This window comes from Podarcis raffonei, chromosome 5 (assembly GCF_027172205.1).
Source record: "Podarcis raffonei isolate rPodRaf1 chromosome 5, rPodRaf1.pri, whole genome shotgun sequence".
NCBI classification, from domain to species: Eukaryota; Metazoa; Chordata; class Lepidosauria; order Squamata; family Lacertidae; genus Podarcis; species Podarcis raffonei.
Window position 1 is genome coordinate 52,664,524 of NC_070606.1, and position 26,495 is coordinate 52,691,018.

General features: G+C 39.3%; 1 protein-coding gene across 39 annotated transcripts in view; it reads right to left on the minus strand.

Moving 5' to 3' along the window:
* TCF7L2 (transcription factor 7 like 2) overlaps window positions 1-26,495 on the minus strand; it is a 210,986-nt gene that overhangs the window by 11,066 nt on the left and 173,425 nt on the right. For 19 of the 39 annotated variants that reach the window (XM_053389164.1, XM_053389169.1, XM_053389168.1 and 16 more), the window contains 7 exons: window positions 23,876-24,008; window positions 20,346-20,448; window positions 17,542-17,628; window positions 12,037-12,177; window positions 9,220-9,379; window positions 7,621-7,740; window positions 428-476 (listed from right to left, as the gene is read on the minus strand). In XM_053389164.1, the coding sequence (XP_053245139.1) occupies window positions 428-476; window positions 7,621-7,740; window positions 9,220-9,379; window positions 12,037-12,177; window positions 17,542-17,628; window positions 20,346-20,448; window positions 23,876-24,008 (793 nt within the window). The remainder of the gene's footprint in view (window positions 1-427; window positions 477-7,620; window positions 7,741-9,219; window positions 9,380-12,036; window positions 12,178-17,541; window positions 17,629-20,345; window positions 20,449-23,875; window positions 24,009-26,495) is intronic. The other 20 variants (XM_053389167.1, XM_053389179.1, XM_053389176.1 and 17 more) reach the window with 3 other exon arrangements.

A 26,495-nucleotide genomic window follows, 5' to 3' on the forward strand; every position in this document is an offset into this window, starting at 1 on the left:
AGAATGGCAAACCTCCTTAATTTAAAAAAAATGGCTGCAATTTACCACTGTAAAGGCATGCATCAGTTCACACAGAAACAGCCCAGATTAATACCAAACTCTCTCTCACACACACACACACCTTTGGTAATAATGGCACAGGCATTAACAAACTATGGCTCTACAGTGAGTAGCTCTGCAGTTATTAAGGACAAACATAACTACCATTATAATATGCTATTCATGCATTTACGTGGCTACTAGTTTTAAAAGGCGAGCAATAAGAATTTAACTGTACTTAAAATCCAACAGGAAAAAGCTGGATGTAGTAATGGCCCTGTGGCAAGAAGGTTGGGAGATTTCAAACTTTCTTCTTATGCACAGTATTAGTAACTTATGGCCTTCATTGTTCCACTAAGGAATACGTAAAACATTCCATTTTACTTACCATTGGTCTCTCCTGGCTGTTTGTCCCTTTTCCTTTTCTTCTTTTTGCCCTGAATGAAACACAAATACATGAAAAGGTTGTTACAGAACCTACTTTCAAAAAGAGGCTAGAGGAAAGGAATGTTCTGCAAAGCTTGCTAGAATTGTACATATTTGAAAACGTTTCAATGTGTGTGGCAACACAACGCTTTTCAGCATCTCAAATTGCCCACTTTCTACTTAACATTTCATTCTAGTCATAGCGACACTTCAGAACTCCTAAGAGTATAACTTACACCGTGTACAAAGAGCAGCACATAAATGTATGATAAAATAAATCAGTCGCCAAATGCGTGTTTGGGTTAAAGGTGGGTCTTGGATCTGAAGCGCTGAAGACTACTGATATAGACTACTATTGGATAAAATTGTGTCAGAGCATTTAATGTCAACACTTCCCATAAAGAATCCAAAACTGGCCAGCAATCAAGACTCTGTTTGTGTTACATAATTACCATTACATACTTCTGCACTTCATCCAGTCAGAACAAATGGGACTGGGGATGGGTGGGAAAATATTGCACCCAAAATATGTTCTACAATGTCTGACAAAATCTCATGAACAAATAAAGTTAAAAATGGATTGCAAACTTGCATTCAGCAGGAAACCTTTTCCTGTCAACAGTTTTGTTTTAATTATTTACTTGTGTTTTTATCTTGTATTTTATTTTGTAAACCACCCTGAGATCTTATGATGAAGGGGGAGTATATAAATTTAAACAAACAAACAAACAAAGACGTACGTATTAGAAATAAGGCTCAACTTCCCCATGAACCTTAAGGAAGCATCATTCTTATTTTTAATACACCAAGAAATGAAAAGAACAGCAGTCCTATTCAGGTATTATATCAGTAAGGAAATAAAACACCTGAGAAGGAAGATGGGGGTGAACATGCTAGGCTCAACCCCATCACTGTTGCCATTGCCCCTCACAAGCTGAGCTGCAACGGTCTGCAGGGAGGTTTTTCCCACTTGGCTAGGATTCCTCCATGATGCAGAGCTCACTTTTATCACAAGCAAAAGCCAGTTCCTGGCTGCAATTAGTCATGGAGAGCAACCTTGTGGGTGTATGTGAAGTAAAGCTAGCGTGCTCACACCCATCTGCCCTCTCACATCCCTCATTAGTGTAAGGCCTGAATAGGGCTCATGTCTATGTTCAGGAAATTTGCTTTCCCTACAACAGAATTGGCAATGCTGAGCAAACATTAAAAGGCTGCTCAGTCTCACCTTGCTTTATTGGCTCTGCGTAGTGTGGTTAGCCTGGTGGTTACTTGCATGTTCTGCTTCTAATAAGGAGATATTAATGGAAATTCACAAGGGAGTAACAGAGACTAGATCTCTGTTCATCAGCGGGTAAACTGAAAGCATGCTCTCGGAACGAGAAAGCTTTGGGCTTAGTGAAGATTTGGCTACAACCCTAAGGTAGGTGGGCGAGAGGCTTTCCTAGATCTGTGATGTCTTCTCTTCAATAGCTTGGTCTAGTTCCCACTTCAGCGATTCATTTTGGGTTTCAACTCAGCATGTCCACTATGATGTTTATGTTCCCTGGAATGTACCAGTAAGAAGAGGAGATGTGAACGTTCCTTTTGAAAATGTAGCTCATGCAGGTCTCCAGGCATAAGGTCTTTGAACTTGTTCCTCCTTGCTCATTCTGGTTGTAAACTGCTACCCTGCCGATTTGGATGTGACAAATAAAGTCTTGTTCAGGTGAACTTTTGCTGATGGAAGGCTGTGTCTGTGCTTGCTTGTTTTGTTCAGATTTAATGCACCTGCCGGGAATTTTGTGGCACTACTACAGAAACGGAGTAATTACCCAACTTAAGCCTCAACTTAATCTCTACCACATATAAGGTGATTTGCAGAATGGAACTAGTATCTCAGCTATATAGTACTACCATACTCAAAATCCAGAAAGATTAATGTTTCACAGCCTTTCCATAAATAATTCCACAGAGAGGACCAAAACAACTCAGACATTTCAATGCTGTACTGCGTAACTAAGGATCAAAAAATTTTACGCAATATTATTGAAACAGTTTTAAATTTATGGTATAAAATATATAGATTTTATTTTACCAACAAAAGTGACAAGGATAGTGAACTAGTAAACAACATCTTTCATGGAGAGTTTATTATTTTGCATGAAAAGGACTGGAGCAAAACAGGTAGAACTGAATTAATCCTTCTAGAGGTAGAGGTGGGAAATTCAATTCCCCCTCCTCACATAAAAGTCAAGCAATTATAAGTTTCTACTTGACCAGCTTCCTTTACCATCAGATAACAAGATAGCTTGTTGAAAAGTAAATTCCTATCATTTAATCTGACACTGTAATAAGTATTTTAGAAAAACTATTCTCCCCTTCGAAGTAATCCATCAAAAATACCTGACAAGTGCATCTTTTCACTTCAGATAGTTTGGCTGACTTTTCAAACCAAGCTAGAAAATCTGTGTTAATATAGATGAACTTGACAAAGGCCCTTCCATATTTCCTCAAAAACAAGTTTCTGAACCCAGTACATAATATTAAATAAGTGGCAATGTTGTGGGAAGAGAAACAGTATAAAGATGTTTTGTTTCTATTAGAATCCTGGCATTCTGGAAGAGATGCAACGTTCACAAGCTCCTACACATGATGTCTAACAGCTATAATTAGGTGGACTGGCAAACCTCTTTTTGTTTACTGAACCACCATACAGACATTTCTAGTGCCTAAGGCAAGGATAGGGAATGTGTGGCTCTCTACATATTGTCAACCCAAGCCAGTATTGGCTCATAGTCAGGGATGATGGGTGCTGCAGTCCAACAACATGTGGTGGACCACAGGTTCTTCATCATTGGTGTTAATAATAATTAAATTTATACATTGCCCCTCACCCGAGAATCACAGGGAGTTTTATAATATAAAAACACATAATCTAATATTAGTAAATGTTACACAGACAGGTCCATTCAGCATGGAAACTTATGATATCTCTCAAAATTGCTACATTTTACAGTATTCAAAAGCATTGTCTAACTGGTTCAGCCCAATATCTACCTACTCTTAATATTCTTTCCCCAATAACAGACAGTTGGATGCTTCTAGGTGGCTTAAAACCAAGAAACTCTGTTCCACTGCTAGTCCCCAGAGTTTGGTCACCAGAGACCTAGAGCCTCTGAAGATGGAGATGCTATGACATGGCTAATAGCCATTGACTAATTATTGATTAATTAAAAGCAATCTAAGCTAAGAGACATTATATCTCGCCATAATAAATGTTAATAAGGCATTGCATGTTTAAGTGCTTCCTTTTTTACTTCTAAACGTTACACTGCTAAGCTCTACTCTATTGTTCTCCCTCATCATTCACTTGATAAAAATGCATGGTTTTATAAATACTTATTATATCCCTCCTTAGTTTTGTATTTTCCAAACTAATAATCCCCAAAGACTGTTGCTCTTTCAGCAAACTGGCATACTCTTTGAGAGAGAGGACCAGAAATGTACATAGTATTCAGAGTGATCATACTTTTATTTGATAATTTCAGTCCTTTAGTATTTCCTAACACTGAATTTTTATTTTTTCACTGATGAAACAGGCACTTTTAGTGAGCTCTCCACTCTGAACCCATAGCTCTCTAGGTATTTTTGTGATTTTTGTAAGTAGCTTTAGTAATAATAATAATAAAATTTTATTTATATCCCGCCCTCCCCAGCCGAAGCCGGGCTCAGAGCAGCTAATCTTTCTACTCTGTTGTTTTACTGATTTATTTATTTAACCTTATACCTTTCAATTTAAAATTACAAGTAACTATAGCTGGGCCATCTTCATGTCATGTCACAGTGAACTGATGCTTCTATATGGGTGTGGCATATGAAACCTCTACAATTTCCATAGTGGTACAAGCTCAAAAATAATAATAATAAAACCTTAGACCTCTGATATATACGCATCCTGCAGAGATGTGCCAGCTCCCACAAACAAGAGAATTTATATAAGCATAGATTACATGTGAGCTGGTGGTGAGACCTTGTGTAATCTAAGTGATCTTGGGGTAGGGGCATTGTCATGTGTGAGCCAGCTTTCAATTTATTACTACCGTACATTTGTGTCTTGCTCATCAAAATAAATTTTTGTAGTCCCATGGAGACTGAATAGCAAGGGTATTATTGTAAACTGAATCCATCCATCCTGGGACTGAAATTGAACTTCTGAGATTATTTTTAAAATTAAAAGTCATGTTTCTGTATAACAACTTTTAATCTGTCTTCAGGGAGTGTTTTTTAAAAAAATATCGTTCAAGTATACAAAACTCTTATCCTGGTTGACATGCTGCTTAAATAAAAATAAAAATATGAATCCTAAATTTAATACTTAAATTTTGACCGGACAGTTAGAACCAAGGACTTAGTTTCTGATATTTAATTTTGCTTCAAGTTGTGAAAAAATTAAGATATGTGCACAGAGGCCTCCAAAACTTCATTAGGTATGGCAGACACTATCATGTGTGTGACACATAAATACAAGATGAAAAGCACACAGAGGGTCATCTAGTCACTACATAGAGTGCAGTCCCCATTTCTTTTCTATATCTGTAGAAAGACTGATGTCCAAAGAAAGCACGTGGAAGAGCATAGACTCCAAGAATTCTGAGTGTTATGCAGAAAAAAGTAAAACCCTTGTAGATCATGTGCTTGTGTGATCCAAAGCTATTGAGTTCTCCTACTGTAGTAAGGTTCCCCCTGAAGGTCAGGTGGGGATAGAGCCTCAAGCTGCTGGGGACGTATCAGCTTTCTTATCCTGTCCTTTTTAGCTTGAGAAGAAAGGGATTTTCAGTGCTCACACGCTGAGGACAAATGTAAAGGTCCTAAACATTTAAGACACAGTACATGCCCATCTGTCAGTGACACAGTCACTAAAGCAGAGGAAATGTTTCCTGGAAATCTTTCAAGCATTACGGCACATCCCAGCGCTACTCCCCCAGGAACTCCCAAGAGGAATCAGACTGCAGAGTACCAGGAATGAATCGGCCCTGTGGTCTGACAACTTCATTCTACTCCATTCATGGCACAAAATGTGGGCTATGAATTTGGTGGTGGCAAAAATGGTCGGAGACAGCTCCTGGGTTGTAAGGGAAATCGCCTCAAAAGAGGGTATACAGATACTCTCTTATGCACGTGAAGAAATAAGAACTAGGAATGGATAATGTGAGGATTTTGATACCACAGATGTTGATTATAAGTTTTAAACAACACTTCATCTTAGGAGCCAAAATACTAAACTAAGATGCTGTCTTTGTTTTCTCTCAATAAATGGAATTAATAAAATGTTGCTTGGTAGCATATTAATGTGCCTCTCCTCTTCATGTAAGGCTATATAGGCTTATGCATGCAAATATGTGCAGCTGCATAAGAACATAGGTTTCCTAATTTACAGAAGAACAAATTCCTGCCTTTGCAAAACAAAACAAAACTAACGTGCACACACACACTTAGATCTAAGCCTCACTGAGTTCTATGGAGTTTACTTCCAGGAAAGTGTGCATAGGACTGCAGTCTAAAGAAATAATCAAGACAGCAGATTCAACAAAATTGCTAAGTATAATGCATATCAGATTGTCTGCAATAAGAGAGGTAAGATTGGCAGGAACAATACAATGTCCAGTGGCAAAGGAGGTCAGGGATCCTGTACCTATTATACCTGTGTGAAGAAGGAATTTCAGAGGTCCAGCTTCTCATGTTAAGGTGAAATCTCTCCAATATAACTCTTAAAGCAACAGGATCTGGTCATTCTACCATATATAAAGCACACCCTTCTCAATTATAGGCCTTTGTAGAACCAGCGGCTCAGGAGGTCTGTCAAAGCCTACTTGTATTAACTTTTCCATAGTGCTTGCAAGACTTGGTTTAAACATCTGTTTGGTAGGGTCTAATATGTTGGGGCTGTGTATTTCAGCTTTTATGTCATCTTGTATATTATTCTAATTCTGCGAAACAGCTCAAAAGTATCTGTGGCAAAAGCAGAGGAGCAATGTTTTTAAATGAAATAAACTGATTACCCCCCTTCCACTTGTGATCTTGCAATAATGTCTTGATACTGTTGACATCTGGCCTCTATTTAAATTTTCCCTTACATGATTGGTGCCTTTCAGTGATTAATTATGTCTGGGAAGCTTTAGAGATTTTACCAATTTCTTTTAGGTACAATCTGTAAACTTGGAAATACTTATCAGTGAGCTATTACTTCCTTCTGAATGTACATGCTATGCTTATTTCCTGCCTATGGGATTTTGGTTGCAGTTCAGCCATAGCTGTGACCAAACAGTCATGCGTATTAATTGGTAGATTTATGCAGGTTTGCATCCCCTTCACATCTAAAGATGAAGCCAGCCACTTCATCAGGGTTTGAATGAACATTTTAGTGTCCAATGCTCATTCACAATGCATCTGCATTGCCAGCACAAAGGCAGGGTTTGTCATGCATGCAAAAGGCAGCTTCCATGCACATCTCTCTCTTGTTAAATCGAGACACTGATCTCTGAAACCAAGCAGCCACAGTTAGAATAACTCAATGGAAGAAAAGTGTGGCAAATGAGAATTGCACAGGAATAGTTCACCAATAGCTAGCACCAAGATGTTTGGTAAAGACATCATGAATTGAAAGCATTTATGAAAAAATTGTGACCATGACAGACAACAGTACAATAATATAAAAAAGTAGAGGGTGGAATAATTTATTTAGCCCCACTTGAGAGCAAGACCTCCAACAAGTCTTTGCCAGTCCTTCTCTGAAGCTAGGGTAAGTCATTCTTCCACTTTCCACTATACTCTCACACAGGTATGCAACAAGGCACTAATTTGGGGGGTAAGGGAAGGAGATGAGGGTGATAATAGAGAGGGAGCTCTTTCTTATTTTCTTTTTTTGTAAGCTGCACAAAAGCTGGTGCCCTGATGGAAGACACACGGCCAGATTTCCCCGCCCCCCCCCCCTCAGAGCTCTACTGACACACCTCAGTTGAATGGGTGCCAATTGTATCCAAATGGGTTGGTGACAAAACCAAAACATCCGCTAGAATTACTGGATTGGTAGTGCTTGTCTTCCGTGTGTGGGTGTACTTCAGCAGATTACAGCAGTACTTGTCTACAAGCTCTACTACTGAAAAAAATTCCACCTACATAGCCACCTACATAGTTATCCCGTGCGGACCAGCCGGGGTAAAGCTGCATGTGGAGCTGTCGTTCCTTTCTGGCTAGTTCATAATATTTAGCTTGTTCTTCTCTGGATAATGCATGCCACTGCAGAGAGAAAGAAAACAAAACCACAAGCACAACAGAATGTCAGTAATACAGTGTGTGTACAATGTGCATTCACATTCAAGCTTTGGAAAATGGCAGCCAATTAAAGCATATCAACTGATGCAGACTATTCATTTATTTATTATTAAGAACTCTATTTTATCCAATGGAGCCTTTCACTTTTGAAAATGGAATAGTGTAATTCTTCAAGTACTTTTACCAGTGGTAGATGGTGCCCATTTGAAGACCTACAGTAGTAGAAGCAGGAGCCAATGACAGGCAGAATCAACTAATTCCAGCTTGGTCGCCAACACCCTCTTTGCTGTGTTGTGAAAGGGCAGTACTGAGACTAAGGAGGAGGAAAATGACAGGCGGTGCCATCCCAGGAATGGTTGTAAGTAAGAAGGCAGGCAGGTGAGGTCTTGATGGGACAGAGCCCCACTCACCCTGATGGACCAGCCGCCAACAGCTATTCCCCTTTAACCAGCATTTATTTGAACAAGACATGTAAGGAATGCCCATAAAGTAGACCACACTTTAAATTTGCCTCTCCCTTCCCCACTTGTCACAATTTGTCACTCTGGTAAACCAGCCCCCTCCAAATAATAATAATGACATACATTAATCAAACACCTATTTTTAATGCCTGTAAGGCAGGCCTGCACAATGTGTGACAGAATAAGTAAAATAGAACCTACAAGCTGTAGCTTGCTGGGAAGTCAATACATCTTGAATTTGCTACCTGTCTTCAGAACTATGCTTTGCCACAAGTTGCGAAGGCCTGCTTTAAGATACAACTCCACCTTCCATATGTAAGAAGTTTATTTTTACTATTATTTTTCGGCTACCAGTTACATAAATTACTATAGCTTCACATGGGACTCGTGAACAGAGGCCTACAGTTCATACAACATCCAGGCTTAAGGTTCCTACATCTAGAGAATGGAGAATCAAGCTTCAAGTAAAAGCTTCTACAGCCTTCTAAGTACAGAGTTCTTCACTAATAGGCTACAGTGGTGTGTTTAGAGATACCTTACAGAGAGAAGTAAGAATGCTGGGGTTCCTAAGACATGTCTCAGAATTAAGGGGCAGAGCAACCAAGGTATGGTGATGCCCAAGCACTGATGGAGAGGTGGATGGAGTTGAAAAGGCAAGGTCTACATCAAAGTGGGGTCATAGCGACAGAAAAAGAAATGCATCTGCTGGATAAAAGTATGTAGCATATGATTATGCTGTGCAGGTGCACATGCATTTGGTGAAAATGTAACTTTATTTCCTTGTCTGTGTAACTAGAATGCAAGGAAGTTTCAAAGCACAAGTATTCAACCAGAAAGCTTGAAAGTTCCACTGGGCAGCCAAATGCCATAATCACACTTAAAATAACATTGTGGATTGTGCCCTTTCATTTCAGACAAGTATCACACTCTCATTCTATCCCACATGCAAACTTGCATATACATATCCTGACTAGTTACCTACCCTTCGACCAAGGATTTGATTGATGGCTGCACTCTCTTTCAATGTGCATTCTGCTACAACTTTTGCTCTCATTTCCTTCATATACAACATAAATGCATTAAGAGGTTTCTTTATGTGTGGCTTCTTTTTCTCCTCTTCTTTTTTGGAGTCCTGATGTTTTCTGGATGGTTGACAAGAACAGACAGAAGGAGCTTGTACAACATTGTCAAAATTCTTCTATGCACTTATCCCAATCTTTGCCTCCATCATTAAAACCACATTAAGGGGAGCAAAGAAAAACTCAGAAACCCGGAAACTAGCTGTAAAGCATCATACCAGCAGCCATGTATGGGAGAGAGCTGCCCTTGGTGCACATCCAATATAGTATTAAAACTTCGATAGATAATATGGCTTCATGAGATTACAGTACACTACTCCATGTATTTTTTTTACATCAGGAAAATTTATTTACTCAGATTTTTAATAGATTTGCCATATCTACATGGGCAAACCTAGGGTTCTGTGCTCCAAAATATACATAGCAATCAGTTTTGAGTACCTGACTCTGAAGCAAATATGAGCTTTGAGGTGAACTATCATAAGATGCAGAGGTAGCAAGGAGCCATTTTACTGCCCTCACAGTAAAGGGATCCTCCCTGCTGCCCAGGATATTTATAAACACTTCCAACAATTTTCTTCTCTTCCCCACCTGTAACTTCCCCTGTGGATCGTCAAGTAACACAGGCATCTAATAATTTACACAGTAAACATGTGAAGAAGCTGACTTATAGTGAACCTGACCATTGGTCTAACTAGCCCAGTATTGGCAGCAGCTTTCCAAAGTCTCCAGCAGACAGGTCTTCTCCAATCATATCAGATACTGGAGATGCCAGAGAGGGAACCTGGGGCATAAAGTAGGTGTTACTCTGCTGGGTTATAACCACTCTCCCCATGGCAGTAGACAGCCTTCAAACCCCAGATCTTAATTTTCTTGCCTAGCAATAGGTGCTGAGATATGAAGCAATTAGGGTAGAGGATGACGAAGAGACAGGTATCCAAACTGTTGGAGAATGGGAAATCTAAGCCTGTGCAAGTGAACCTGCTCATGAGAATGCAAGAAGAGCCTTCCAAGATCAGAACAATGCTGTACATCTAGCTTCCAGCAGTAGCCAGCCAGGTGCCAAGCAGTGTGTGAAGGCGATAGCCCCTTCCTGATGCTTATCCCTACCATGTGGCTCTGAAATGTGTTTGCTTTTCTAAAACCAACTGAGCCAATTGTGATGACTCTGAAGGCGGGAGGTTTAACACAATGTCTGGGCGGATGAAAAATTGGGCCCCGGGTTAACCATTCAAAATGCTTATTTGGTTAATAATAATCTTGGCCAATAAAATTACGGCCCCTATTTGTGCTCGCCTTGGCAGCGCATATACTAAATTATGGCCCCTATTTAATAAACAGCATATGAATGTGCAAAATATCTGTGGGGCAAAACTTCTCTCCAAGTCTTACTAGAAACAACAGGCTTTACATGGGATCACATACACTGCGTTTAGCCAGAATTGTTGGCAATTGCTCTGGAAACAAATAACTGAAGTTATTTCAGAAGCTGCATACTTTGCTATTAGGACGCGGGTGGCGCTGTGGGTAAATCCTCAATGCCTAGGACTTGCTGATCGTATGGTCGGCGGTTCGAATCCCCGCGGTGGGGTGAGCTCCCGTCGTTCCCAGCTCCTGCCCACCTAGCAGTTCGAAAACACCCTTAAGTGCAAGTAGATAAATAGGTAGTGCTTTATAGCGGGAAGGTAAATGGCGTTTCCGTGTGCTGCGCTGGTGCTGGCTCGCCAGCTGCAGCTTCGTCACGCTGGCCACGTGACCCGGAAGTGTCTTCGGACGGCGCCGGCTCACGGCCTCTAGAGCGAGATGAGCACGCAACCCTAGAGTCGGACACGACTGGCCCGTACGGGCAGGGGTACCTTTACCTTTTTAAAGGGACCCCTGACAATTAAGTCCAGTCGCAAACGACTCTGGGGTTGCGGCGCTCATCTCGCTTTAAAGGCCGAGGGAGCTGGCGTTTGTCCGCTTTCGCACACAGTTTTTGCGGGTCATGTGGCTGGAGCGGTACCTATTTATCTACTTGCACTGGCATGCTTTCGAACTGCTAGGTTGGCAGGAGCTGGGACCGAACAACGGGAGTTCACCCCATCACGGGGATTCGAACTGCCGAGCTTTCGATAGGCAAGCCCAAGAGGCTCAATGGTTTAACTCACAGTGCCACCTGCGTCCCAGTGCTACCTGCGTCCCATAAATACTTTGCTATTAGCCACCCATAAATAAAAAGATAAGGAATTCCCGAGTGCTTCAAATACACACATTTGTTCACTATCTTGACTCGTTCAAAAACCATAGACTTCATATATATCTATACAGGCACTCTCCAAATGAAGGAAAGGGGACTTGGGATTTTCTCAGGTCTGGGGTGGGCAGGCTCATGTCTCTCTGACATCAATTCACCCTGAACAACTCAAAGGCTAATGAAAGTTAAGACACAGTCTAGGTGCTTGTAAATCCCAGCACACCCATCCTGTAGGAAAAGGGCTGTTGTTTAGTTATAGAGGTGTATGCTTTGCTTGTAGAAGGTAGTACACTTGATCCACAATATTTCCCTGTCTGAAACCCTGGAAAACTATTGCCAATATGTGTAATATTGAGCTTGCATGGTCCAATGGTCTTTACTTTGTTTGTCATAAGGCAGCTTCCAATATTCCACACCTTCTACAATAAGCAACATTAAATAAAAGTTTGTAAAATAGATTTGAATATTAAAAAAAAATACTTACGAGCTGTGGAGTGAGCCGACATCATTCTGGGAAGATTCCTGTTTGACTGTTGGGGTGACTATGGCCGGATGAGGAATCCCAGTCGTATGTAAACTATGATGTGGAGGGACCATGTGTGGAGGGAACCTAGAGGAGAGAAAGCTGTGTAAATCGTCAGAATAAAAATGAATGAATGGGGAGGGGTGTGTACACGCATATAATAAAAGGCATATAAAAAGCAAACAAACTCTAGACAAGCATATATGAAAACTGGCAGCAACAATAAATGATACTTTAAACATCATAATTCTTCTACTATCATGAACAGAAATAACAACTTTTTAAATAATAATAATAGTAACAATAACAACAACAGTAATAATAGTTCAGTTCATGGTTAAAAAAAACCAGAAATTTGACCACTCCTTTTTCATTGTAAAGTGCAAGTCCTACTCATATAAAATTATGGGGAAACAGCCTCTGGGGATTTGAACTTTTAATATGAACCTCAAATCAGGCTGAGGATTATAAAATGGCTCTTTATTTCATTGCTATAAATAGCAAGTGTTTGTGGAACCTCGATTTACATGCAATTCTTCACCTTATTAGCTATAGTCTCTTAAAATGGAGCGTAAGAAAATTGCGGGTTTTGTTGTTTTTTAATCATTGTCTTATAACTCCATGGCACAGGAAATCAAATTTGAAATTGACTTGAGATTTAAAAGCAGGGACTTCTTAAAGAGGGAAAACAGGAAACATTTGAAAGGAAAATGGGAGATGTGAGTGGTAAGATCCAAATGTACAGTCAAATAAATATTGAATCGTGCACTGGTGTTGTACCTATGTTCCTATAGCCATCTTTCACTAAACAAGAATCAATAAACATGCTTTCTAGTGGCAAAACAATACACTGATTAATGAATGGTGTTCAAGTGTACTCAAAGTAAGTAGCAGCAACATTAAAGTTGACTAGGCTATTTCCCTTCAATCCTAAAACGCTACTCTAAAAGGGGTGTGTATGTATGTGCTGAACCAAAGAAAGATGGAAGAAGAAGTAGAGTCCTTCCTTCACCTCAACCCACATGCAAAATTGCATAGGTCCCTATCATCTTTTTGTCATTCTTTGCCATATTCTAATCTAGCATAACCAAGCTACAGATAACAACAATGGCATATGCTAGTGCCAGAAGCAGCTCAGTAGGTGAGGCCAAGCAGATCACCTGTGCTAGCTTCCCAACAGGTGGGTCACTATTGCTTACTGGGAAGGGCAGGAGGAGCAAGGCACTGGAGATGTCTGCTTGATGCAAATGCAACAGCAGAGCCAATCTGAAGATCCTGGCTGGTTGCCAGGATACCAACCTCCCCACCACCTCACTTGGGACAGGTGTAGCATCAAATGAGAAGGGAAGGGGTTAGAAGGGGATGAAGCAATGAGAATGGGAAAGAAAAGAGACTTGCCACTCCTTAATATTACCAACCCTAGCCTTCAAATTGGTAGGCTGATATCGCATTCTAATTATGGAAACTGTTTTCACCCAAATTGGGATAGGCCTACTGTTGGTCTTCTAGCCCTTAGCTGATTGTTTTCCTTGTATGAGAAGGGAAAAGCAGAGTGACATAATATAGGGGGCACAGAGAAGATGGAAATGGTCCATGTGCGTTCTGTTCCTCCATTCCCCAAAAGAATTTCTTAGGTGGGAACAATGCTTAGCTAGAACAATGTAACCTTCCCACACGTCCCCTAAATATGTTCTGGGTTCTTCCCTCCCAAGCCTCCAGAGCATATTTAGGGGCCATGCAGAGAAAGGACAGGGAGGGGAAGTTCTATTTAACAGCCAGAAGTGCTTATAAACAGGAGCAGAGAGGTGTTTTCATTTCCAAGATAAGTTTGCAAATCATTATTGAGAATGACTATGGAGGCGGAACTAAGAATTGTGGCAGGGACAAGGAAAGTAGATATTGTATTAACTTTGGTTTGGTTTTGTGATAGAAGAAGAGAAGACAAGGTGAGAAACCAGGTGTACTACACTACAAAAGGGGCTGTGTTGACTTGTCAAAATGTCATTTTCAGCACCAGTTTGTACATTGTTTTTTGATATAGTGAAGCATCAACAGTCTATCATAATTTCATATGGAGAAGAATTTGTGTGAAGGAGTTCCTTCCCATGGGAAAAGAATGGGAAACTTCCTGCATCACAGAGATAACATGAGAACCACATTTTTCCCCCAATGAAGATTTTTAAGGTATGTAATATTCTTCACTTTACCATGGAAAAGGTTGCGGCAAAGCTACTGCATACAATTGTAAACCTTGTTACAAAATAACCCAATAAACAACCCATGGAACACCAGGATGGAAATCTCATTATTATTCTACTTTAACTAACATTTAATTTCTGGAGGTTGGGAGGGAAGGTAAATAAAATTGAGGGGTATGCCAAAGAAAGAGCAGGGAACTTAAAAAAGAAACAACAAGCAGTAAATGCTTCAGGCATCTGAGAAAACAGACTCCACCATACAAAAGCTCAGAGTGGTAGTCAACTAAGTTTTACTTAGAGTAGACCTATTAAGATCAATGACCAAACATGATCATGCTTATTAATTTCAATAGGTGTACTCTGAATAAAACATAATAGAATACTACCCTCAAATTTGTTTGTATTTTTTTTTAAAAAAACAAAACTCTATGGGATTTCTGATTATAACTACAAAGGTACTTATCAAGACTCAAACTTTATGTTCAACTGTAAAATATGTGGTCACAGAATCATAGAATCGAAAGAGACCACAAGGGTCATAAAAGTTTGCTATGCCTTTGGGGTGTAGCAGGGCATAAAAGAAGTAGGCAAAGTTATATGTTCAACAGTAGAGAGGTGTAAAATATGAGTTGATGCCCAATTTCAGAATTTGACAGAGAACTGTGATGTGTGTGTGTGTGTGTGTGTGTGTGTGTGTGTGAGAGAGAGAGAGAGAGAGAGAGAGAGAGAGAGAGAGAGAGGCAGGCAGGGAGGGAGGGTGAGAGAGAAGATAGTAATCTACTTTAGCATTTAATTCTGGGTCTGTGTGAAGGGGGGGGAATCTATCATCTTTTTATATTATTATTAAATAAATATAATTAAATATTAAATCAAACATCAAACCACCCATTCAATACAATGGGGCATGATTATAAAAGGCACATGTCCTGCACTCATGCATGTCAAAAGAGGACAAGCATGAACATATGAATGTGGTGAATGTTCAATTACACAGAGCATATTTAGCAATGTAAGAAACTGCATGTCAGCAAAAATGCTTAATCACACTATTCATCACACAGTAGGTCTTAAAGTTGAAATTTTCACATATGAAATAAAAGCACACATTGTACATTTTAATGCATTTTTGTCCGTTAAACATAGAGAACATGTTTCATTGAGCACACACATGCCATGTGCATGCACATGTGGATTATTTTTTTAATGCTACCCCCCCCTTTTTCTGCGTGTTTGTTTGCATAGCGTGCTATCACATATAAAGGACACACACCCTTCTTTGACTGAGAAATTCCTTTCCGCAGACAAGTATTCTATGAATTGCAATAAACACCCTAAAAAATTCTAAGCAGCTCATTATATACCCCTGTCTGCTTTTATGGCTCCAAGCCAGAATATAATGATGAGCCGTAACTTGTTAAGGACAACTAATTTTTTGTTCCTGGCTGTCTCAGGGGCTTCTCTCTTACTCACTCTCACTTTACTTCACTGTTGACATGTTTCTGTTAACTGGATGTCATCTGCCTGCCTTGATTTTATGCACAAGCAGTGGGATGCATTTTTTCGTGCAACAATTCTGCTTTGAGTTGCATTAGATTTGTCATTATTCCCTCATTTTCCCCTTGCACTTGTAACATTTCATCTATTCCTGCCTCCCCCCCTTTTTTCCTCCTTTTTTTGAGCCACGGTGCACCCATATTATGGTTTATACATGATCTTGCTCCCTTTGAAGCCGGCAGATTTCAGAGCCAGCCCTCGTCAGGAGAAGTGCCTGCTACCAATTTAGCAGGCTGAGGGCCCCGAGCTCCAACATCTCAATCTAAAGGGGGTCACAGAGTGGCACAAGCGAGTGTCAGCAAGTGCTGTTTAATTGCCAATCTTGGCTTCTCCATGGTGTTTAAAGTATAATGACCCATCACTTAATTCTGAGAAGTCCTGGCCCTGCTGCTGAATAGAATGAATATCAAAGGATGTGCTAGAACAGGGCAAGGAGCATACAATTCCTATAACTGCTGTAAGTATAATAGACTTGTACTTCTGTCGTCCCATTACCACAATAATGTATTTAATTTGCTGTATACCCTTTTTAACTAGATCCCTTTCATAAAGGCATATCTAAGGGATAGAACTGATCTCTCTCTCTCTCACTCACTCATTCCTGCCCCTTGCAAAAAACTAAACAGATAAATAGAACAGCCTTAATAATAATTAAGATGAACTCAGACTCATTTTTATTGCCCTTTCTCAGCTTGCCAGTCTTTTTCACAAATGTGCAATATTAGCAGAAAGGTTAGCATTAGGGAATCTGGGTTTTAATTATATTTGTGTGTGCAGAATTGGTTTGCTGCCTTGTTCTGCAACTGTGTAAGAGAAGAGTTATCTGCTAGCCATGAAGTTTCCTTTAGCTTCTCCATGCCCTTTGCTTCCTCAAACCCTTCCTCCTCTGTAATCTAACCTTCACGTATTAACTGCAGGGATTGGAAAGGTCCAGGAGGGGGAGGGAGTTGAGGGGGAAATGTGGAACCTTGCTATGTAATGCATGCTAATTTAATTATGTACCATCATCAAAATGGATTAGCTGTTTCAGCCCATCAGGAAAGTCTAAACCTCCACCGATTTAATTAACTAGACTGAAAATCAGATGAACAGAGAATAAAACTATCATTAGGAGCAATTAGTGATTACTTAAACATAGTGCTGCCAAGCAGTTTGTAAATAAAACTAGCAGCCCTTGGAAAATTAGCTGGAATTAATTGGAGGTTGGGGCAGAGAGAGAGAAAATATATACTTCTAAGCCCTTTAGAGGATCAGGTGGGTCTTTTTATGTCAACTAAAAATAATTTGAGCTTGGGAATGAGAAGAAAATGCAACACCCCTCCTTCTAAGTCTGCTTGCATAATAAAAGCAGACAGACCCTGTTCTTCATAGAAAACCCTGCTTGAAATGAGAGCTATGGAGAAAGCAAAACTTGCAACAGCATAATCTCCAGGCTTCTCAATATCATAGGGTTACAATGATGCCTCCCTCTAGTTAGTTAAGAATTAAAATAAACGCAGTTCAAAAGCACTGATCTTCAAGAACGGACTTATATGACAAGGCTTTGTCACTGGGAACGATGTGAGGGTTCCCTACACCCACCCCAAACTAAAACAAAGATCATTGCATAACTAAATAAAGGCATTTTTTTTTAGCAAACTTCACTGCCCTACAGAGAGTGATAAACAGAAGTAGCAGATGCCCCTACTTCTGGACCTGAGTACTTTGAACTCACCTTGACATGGAAGCATTGACAGTCAGAGCGGTTGGGTAGGGATGTCGGAATCCCCCTGTTGTGATTGGATAGACTGGTTGACCTTGCCTAGAAAGATGGGGGGAGGGGGAAAGAATGAGTAAAAAACCAGGGGTATGTATTTTTGGCATTTTAAATTCTCTCTCTCTCTCTCTCTCTCTCTCTCTCTCTCTCTCTCTCTCTCTCTGCACAGTAAGCTTTATTCTCATTTGATCAGAACAAAAATCTTGGGGATTGTACAGCACGGATCAAAGGAAAGAAACACAGAACAATTTGAATGCCATAAATCTGATACGAATGGCTAATTAAATTTTATAACCTCTGCTTATGTCAATAGAGACCCTCTCCCCAAGCTGAAACTAGGTGTTTTGTTGTAATAATTAAAGGCGAAGTCTTGCTTGCTTTAATGGAGCCATCACACTAATTGAGGGCTACACATCCAAAGGAAAACAATAATGAATGTAAATTTATACCAAAATAAAGTACAGTGAATCAAAGGACTTCAGTTGCGCTTTGGGCCTCTTTCGGTATTTAGATCTCGGTGAGAAAACATTAAATTAACAGAGCTTAATTTGTAGCCTTTTGTCAGATTAACAAGTGTTGACAAGAGTTACCGGGGGAGAGTCCCCAAGAAGTATTGTGGGTAACCAATAGACAATCATACCTCATTACAATAATTAAAAAATACAGCAACATGCAAAACAGCATCCTCATGAAAGCTACACAACTTTTTCTGATTGAGGTTTGTCTGTGTTGGCTGGTCCTTTTCATCTGTCTTTCAAATGTATCCACTGAACGGGTAAGTTGTTATTTGGGGTGTGAGTTTTTCTTGAAAGGTTACTCTGCTAAATATACTCACAGCCCATCTTAATACAGAGCAGAGCCCATAAATGGTTAAAATAATAAAAATACCAGGTGGACAGTCCTATCTTTTAAAGGAATTTGATGTTTATGCTCTTTGGCTCTTCAAAAAGTTGCATGGGGTACAAAAAAGTTATCTCTCTGAAGAAAAAAGGGGGGATGATAGTTGTACATTAAAATGTCTTTGAAATACCCAAACAGTTATTTATTATGAATTCTGTAAAATCTACTCCTGCATACAGAAGATATGTAGGTAGCCCATCAAATGACAAGACATTGTAAAAGTCCTACTACAATATAGAAACCAAAGGTATACTGGTGTTTGTTTGGATAACTGTCACAGGGAGAACAAGAGGCTAGTGATTCTATTTTCCTGCTATTATTTTCTTCCTTTGAAGTGTGAACTTTCTGAAGCATAATCAAGATGTGTTTTCTAAAACTGCAGTGTTACCCCCCTAGGGATCACACATTTTGTCTATAAAAATAAGAAATAGGCCCATAGGACCAGGAAAATGAATAGAATAGTGTACCACCTGTAAAAGGAACCACTGTTTCCAGGTCGCCACATAAAAGGCCACAGGTTCCAATTCTGCAAATATATTCGCGCTGTATATACTACAGTATAGTAGTATAGTATTAGTACTAGGTTGATATTTTTTCAGTGCAAACAACCTTTCTCCCATTTCAACACCAAAAGGTTGCAGGGACATAGGGAACCTGCTACTTAGAATGGGTTACATAATAAAGGAAATTATTTGAAACTAAAATTAGATTAATAAAGCCAAACAGAAGGAAAGGAGGGGACAACACCACAAATCAGGGGGGAAATAAGAGAGAGAGAGAGTCTGGTTCAAGTTAATACTCAAAATCATCAATGTACTTTTTGCATCTAATGCATTTTGACTAATTGTCATATTCAGACTCATGTAAATCACACAATCTTATTACAGTGGCTTACTACAACTATTAATTTAGCGCATGTTGCAATCAATTGTTTCAACTAGTGCAGTGGAACAGGATTGTGCAAGATTTGCTTGTCCCTGAAGAAGACAAGTAGTCAAAATGTATGAGGCAAATCACATTTTTTTAAAGCATTGTTTTAAGATTTTGCCTCTTTCAATTTTAATTTTCAGATTAGTAAGACCATTACTGCACCTATTAATTAGACATTGCAAAAATACTGCCTACACATTAGAACTCTTCTTCCCTCTTGTTGTTATTACACATTTTGAAATTAGGTTCTCCCCATGAGCTCTCTCCTGCAGTCGGTAGAGCCTGCAACTCTTTATCTCAGGATTGTGGGTTTGAGACCCATGTTGGGCAAAAGATTCCTGCATTCCAGCGGGTGGGGCTAGATGACCCTCATGGTCCCTTCCAACTCCACAATTCTATGATCCTATGATTCACTTAGCTCCCTCCCAATTTTTAGGCCATGTTCCAGCCAATTAAAAAATATTATCCCAAACCTTGGAAACAAGAATTAAAGGGGAATGCAAATGTAATGCAATTGCACAAAGCGCAATAGTAGTGTACTATAAAAATAATAGGGTATCAGCAAAGGATGTTTCTGAAACAGCAATCCTACAAATTATACCATCCAGAACGTTTTCACCCCACTCTATCAGAACAAATGTTTGACATTTATGATCCATGGGTCACCCTCTGATGTCAGGACACATGAAATGATGCCCTCATGCTCTGTTCTTATTTAACACACAATGACCCGTCACTTTAGTTCATTTAATCTTTATTGAGCCAAAGTTATTGATTTGCCCATGCCATAAACTGGCAGCTGGCAAGCATGCTTAACTCAACGTATGCATTTCAGGCAAAGCAAATAAGCACAATTATCCTCCCCCCTCCCCCCCCACATATGTACAAAAATGAAAAATAAAAAATAAAATGGAAAAAATGGAACTCCTTACTGTGGTACTAACCATCCTAGCGGATGGGGGATTTGCCCTACAGTGCCCGGTGATAGTGGATAATAAGGAGATATATCTGGAGGGTGCGGAGGCCGTGGAATTCCTAGGGAAGAGGAAAAGGAAGCATCATGAAAGTGGGTCAGGGCAGGGGGAAAGGGGGATTAAAAAAGAAAAGAAAAAGGAGGCAGGAAAGTCATACAAATTTCTACACCATGAGTACCACACTTTCTGCCTTTCATAACTCTACTTCCTATTCTCAAGACATGGCCTGCTGCCTTCACCTATCGTCCCCAGAGCGTCCTACTTAGTACAGTAAGCAAATGAGACTCAGCTAGAGAAGTAGGACATTTGATCTGTTTTCTTCCCCACAGTCAAAGACCGTGCAGGACTTTGTTCTCCCAAAGTCTTAAAAGGATGGAGGCTCCCACCTTGCTTTCATTTTGTACCATCATGTGTGTCGCCTCTTTTGTGCAGACACCTTCAGGTCACTCAAAAAGGTACTTTCTAAAATAAACCATTTTATATGGCTGCAGTGCCTTTCTGTTTCCAGAAGTTTCCTGTTACGAGTTTATATAAGCCACATTTGTTCTAATTTTGATTTGGATTAGTGTTTCCACATGAAACATTAAAACCTTGATGGTAAAGGGAAGTTTGGGGGCGGGGATGGAGTGCTGAGAAAATGAAACAAAACAATGAACTTATATCTGAGGAGTTGGGGGGGGTAGTCATCCATTTAATTAATGGACATTATTAGCCCTTAGCTATTTTAATTACTCTTTTCCTATGGATCACATTCTGTTTCTGTACAAAGCAGTAAAGTTTTTCACTGTTCCAAAATACATTTAGAGAATAGAATGGCAAATTTAACTTCATTAATGACTAAGAAAATATACTAAATCTAGAAACAAATCCTTGGATTAACAAAGAATACTACATTTTCCAAGCGCAAGTAACCATATTGTATTGTACATACAAGAGAAATATGTATGAAAGGTTACATTAATCCACATTATTCTAGGTAGAAAAGGCATCCTCAGTTGCAAAGGTTTGGGCATACACAGTGCTTCTGATTTCATTTAAGTGCTCAATGGTGGTCCATAGGGTTGTATGCTCCCTCCATCTATGCATGCAAATCCTCCCTTGATGGCCATAAGCATAGTTAAAGATTATGTTCTAAACTAAAGTTATCATGAAAGGAACCCTAGTTAGTATTAGCCCTGGTTAGAATCAGTGCACACTAATCCTTAACCATGGTTAAAGCCAAAGGAAGTAGGGGATTGAATTGTGAGAGAGAAGCTAGGAAGTGAGTGATTTTTAAGCCCTTTTAGCCATCAGGAGCACTGTGTCTCCACCCAAGTGATGGTTGTAATCAGTGCTTTTTTCTGGGGGGGGGGGGGGACACATACCCCTAAACATTTTGTGAATCTAAGCTTGGCTTCATTGAGGGGCCGTATTTCAATATGAGTAGGAAAATGAGAATACCCCTAAACATTTTTTTAAAGGAAAAAAAGCACTGGTTGTAATATATACAGCTATATGTAATAACTGTCCAAATCATGAGTGGTTTGGATTGTTTTGGTGTAGATTCAGAAGAACCCGTTTCAAATGCCTCCCAGCCATAAACAAACTCAAGTTTCAGACTGAGTGTAAACTCAAGCGGGAGCTTCAGCAAATCCTGACTCTTGATGATAATATGTGCATAAACATCTATCTTTTCAGATAAAATGAGTGTAAAGGATGAGATCCTTGAAACACTTTGTTTGGAACTATCCCAAGAGTTCTGCAAGACTGCCCAGGAATAAATAATCATAATTTGCAGTGCTTGCATGTTCAAACTTTCTCAGGTGAGTAAAATTTACATGGTTGGGTACCTCAAGAGAACCCAGCTCTTCAAAATATAGCAAATGTAGAATTAAGAACAGAAGCATTAAAATGAAGAGGCACTGTATTCACAGCTAAAAAACGATTTTTTTAAAAGACACTCAGGGAGCTTTTAATCTCTAAATTAAATCTTCCTGTGTGACATTTTCGGGCAGACACAGCTTTTTCTCCATTACAAAATCCAAACAGATTAACTGGGCTTTAACCATACAGTGAGCTGTTTGCACACTTGAAAGAATGTTCGCAGAAGAAAAGTAAACAGTCTATGGACGTTAATCATATGTTTTACGATAACCATTTAGAAAGCATTCCCTGTACTACCATTATTGAAATGGGTGTCAGACTATGCTGCCATGCACTTGCAATACAGAGATGGCTGGATGAAGATCCTTTTAAACCTATGCAATATTAGCATTAAACACAATCCAAAGGAAGCCCAATTGTGGCATATGGGAATAAAAGAAACATTGATTCATTCATTCATAGACTGAGTTTGGATGCATTATCTAAATATGTTAATCACAACTACAGCAATTCTTTGACAAGCTCTAACACGTATTCACGGTTTCAAATTTACTTTTTAATTAACTTGCAAGGATTTGGACTAACTGAAAAAAATGCCCTCTGAGGACTCTATGCAGTCTATAGAACAAAGACTGACACTATTACATCCTCTAGGGCAACAGGCTAACAAGATATATATTTTTAGTTAACAAAATAACTAAAATCTAGTCTTTAACACTAATAAATCTAAGCAGGGTTGAGAGAGTGCCATGTGTCCACAATAATCAATTTGGACTGGAGTAAAATTTACCAGAATGTAGCAGTGGGATTAAAAATTACAAGAGAGCATTTGATCCTGTGACATTGGCAGCCAAAAAGATCACTTAACGAGATTATGCATTTTATTCATTGGCTAAAATCAGCAAGCCACATATATAACTTGATGAAGTCAACAGAATGGCCTCAAGAATGTGGTTTTATAACTACACATAGGATTTAGATTTCATTTTTAAAAAACAGAATTGTTAAAAGCTAAGGTAAAAAAACTGATTTTATCCAGGAAAAGAGCTAAAAAAGTATTATAGAACCTTTAAATACTATAATATAAAAAGTAGTAGGAAATGACTCTGAAATTAAAAAGTATTCAAAAAGCAGGGCAATCTCCATTTATCCTCTTTTTAGGAAATGTTCTTTATCATACATCTAAAGTAATTTATGATATAAACCTTTAGTCAAAATAGCACCTCCAGCATCAGTTATTTGGAACAGTGAATGCCTGTATAGCATTACAGACTGCTGCACTATTAGAATTTAACAATGGGGACAACTTGTCATTTCAGTTTCTAGATTTTGATCAACGTATTCCATCATACGCATAGATGTTAGAAATTGAACACACTGTTGTTATTAAAATGCGATTGAGGGCCTAAAGGACAGGAGACAGCATCCTGAGATCAATTACACAGTCAATATGTTCATTTTATTTATTTTTGGGTAATCTGCAGACAATTAGCTTTAATATACTTACTCCTAAGTGAATATTTTGTGTGTCCCCCCCCAACCCCCAAAATGATCTAACTCTATGATATTTCAGGAAGCTTCCTCCCCGCATAGCCTAGCTCCTCATCAAACATTGTTCACCCTACCTGTTTTCGGATCTACGTCGGCTTGTAAGTGTGGAGGAGGATTCCCTGGTGTGAAGTGCTCATTGCTGTACGTAATAAGCGGCGTGAGAGGATGTACATGGTGTGGGTGCTGCACAACTGGGACTTTGTTAGACTGTGAAAAAAGAAAATGGAGAGTGTGAGGAAAATGCTGTGTTAAGAAAGCTACATAGCGCAAACATTAAGAAAGCAGTTTAGAAACACACACACACACATACTCTGCTATAAAACTAGGCGTAAGACATTTGTACACAGTAAGAGTGTCATCAAAATAGCCTCAGTCCCCCACCCCCACATTTTCACACAAGCTTATTAGTTCCTGCTTTTCCTAATGATCTGGTTCTCAAACTGTTTGCTAAAGATGTCGGTCAAGATAAGCTCATTGTTATTAAGGACCACCCTTTGGCTTGCAAAAGCCTGACCTGTAAAATGAAACTTCTTTAATCCCATGCACTGTATTGTCCCAGCACCCATTCCTGGTGACCTTGTAACCCATCTGTATGGTTTTCGGGACCTACAGACAGGCCACCCACCGATTGGGGGGGGGGGCTGCCCTTATGGCACAGACAGTAGTATATTGTGTTTGTTTGTTTTACTGTGCTTAGACAAAGGCAGGATGCATTGTGGTCTTGTAAGGGGCTTTAGCATCCTGAAATAAGGAAGCCTAAGGGAGCAATTGATTGTTGATTGTTATCGGGTATAGGAGTTAAAAGGATCACTTTCACCAATATGTACCTGCTAATAATGCAACGTTCAAACTGCTGAGACACAGCTCTCACCCACAGTCAGATGTGTGCATGCTGCAGAGTTCATTCCAGGACACACAGATCTAGCCAAAAGTGAGACCCATGTGTCGGTAGTTCAAAAGTTATATTAGCGGGCATGCAGAAGCCAGAGCCAATTGTGCATCTGCTACACCCTGTAATAAGTTGCCATTCCCATTGGATCTTGTATGTTCTAAAAAAAAAAGGGGGCAAATCTTTACAAGAAGGAAACGTGGAGGCCTGGCAATTCAAATTTCACCCCCAATTTTCCCTTCATGCCTTTTGAGAACAGGCAGTTCTATTATTTCCTTACGGAGAAACTATTTACATCCTCTTCTTTCATCAGAAGGACCAACTTCTGTTTTGCTTTGTTTAAAACTCTTTCCATATGAACCGGAGAACGGGACAAATCATTTTGCAGTACTTAGACCATTAAATAGAAACGAACAACTGGTCACTGCTCTGTAGTAAAAGAGATTGAGACTGTAATCCTCTACACATTTTCTTGAGGGTAAGACCCTTTGAATTCAGTGGAGCTTACTTTTGAATAGCTATGTATGAAACTGTGCAGCAATGTTCAGTTTGAAGTACACTAATAAGCAGCTTCTTAACAATGAATGTAAGTACACTAAGTTTTAGGGAGAAAAATGGCATGGTTATAAACAGATGCTTAAAGACATGAGGGCACATTTTTTTCTGTTATGATTCCAAGACAATGTAAAGCTATTATTTATTTTTAAAAATAACGCAAACAGAATGCAACAATATTTTTTTTTTTAAGTGCTACATTTTGTATGATACTGTAAGTTACCTTCACAAGATCACCAAGGAAAAATTAAGATGAAACAAGCAAAGCAAAGAACCATTTCACTGTGAGTAATCCAATTCTCTCTCTCTCTCTCTCTCTCTCTCTCACACACACACACACACACACACACAGAGAGAGAGACTTATTCCCTATAGAGGATTTACAATAAAATCCTACAACAGGGACATTTAACCAGATTAGGTAGCAGCAAAGATAAAGAGGCTAGTATTAGATGACAAATGGATTAGAGTCAACTTTCATTTTCAAATGTGTCTTCATTTTCTTTTATTACTTTAAGTAAGGAACAATTTGCATTAACATCAAGTAAAAGGAATTACATTAAAAGACCGAGGGACAGTGCAGTGGTGCTCTCGAGCGCCACCTCAGTCCAGCACCTGTCAGTCTTTGCTATTATCTTCAGACTAGATTAGCAGCATCCATTGTCAAAAGGGGATGGATATTTTCAATGGAGACCATGAAACCTAGAATGTGTTCATTAAAAAACAATACGTATGTGTTTTGTTGATCTTTTCAAAGCACTTTTCAAAATACTGTATCATTCATGTTTGTTTTTGCAGTAAGATTAACAAAAGCTTTGAACTGGTTAAAATTAAGTTAAAACTTCAGCACAGCTATGGAGTGAGTGAGGTCTGCTCAATGCTACAGGAGTTACTACTGAAAACAAAGAATCTATCTGGAAGGCTGCAATCCTAGCCACACTTAGTAGGGACTGAGTTCCAATGATCACAGGGAGACTTGCTTCTCAGTAAACATTCAGAGGAACACACTGCATGCATTCATGGGAAAGTCGTGCTTTCTTGGCCTGATTTTCCCACCTGTACAATGGGAATAAACACAACTTAACTCACTATTTTATGAAGAATAATTCAACAAGGACCGTGCATTTACTGCCTATTGTTCTTATTTGTTGTTTTATGCTAACTCATTTTTAGAAGAATTTCGTTATTTTACGGCTTTTATTTCGCAAGCTATTTCAGAAGCACAAATGAATGACTAAAAAGTGGTATTT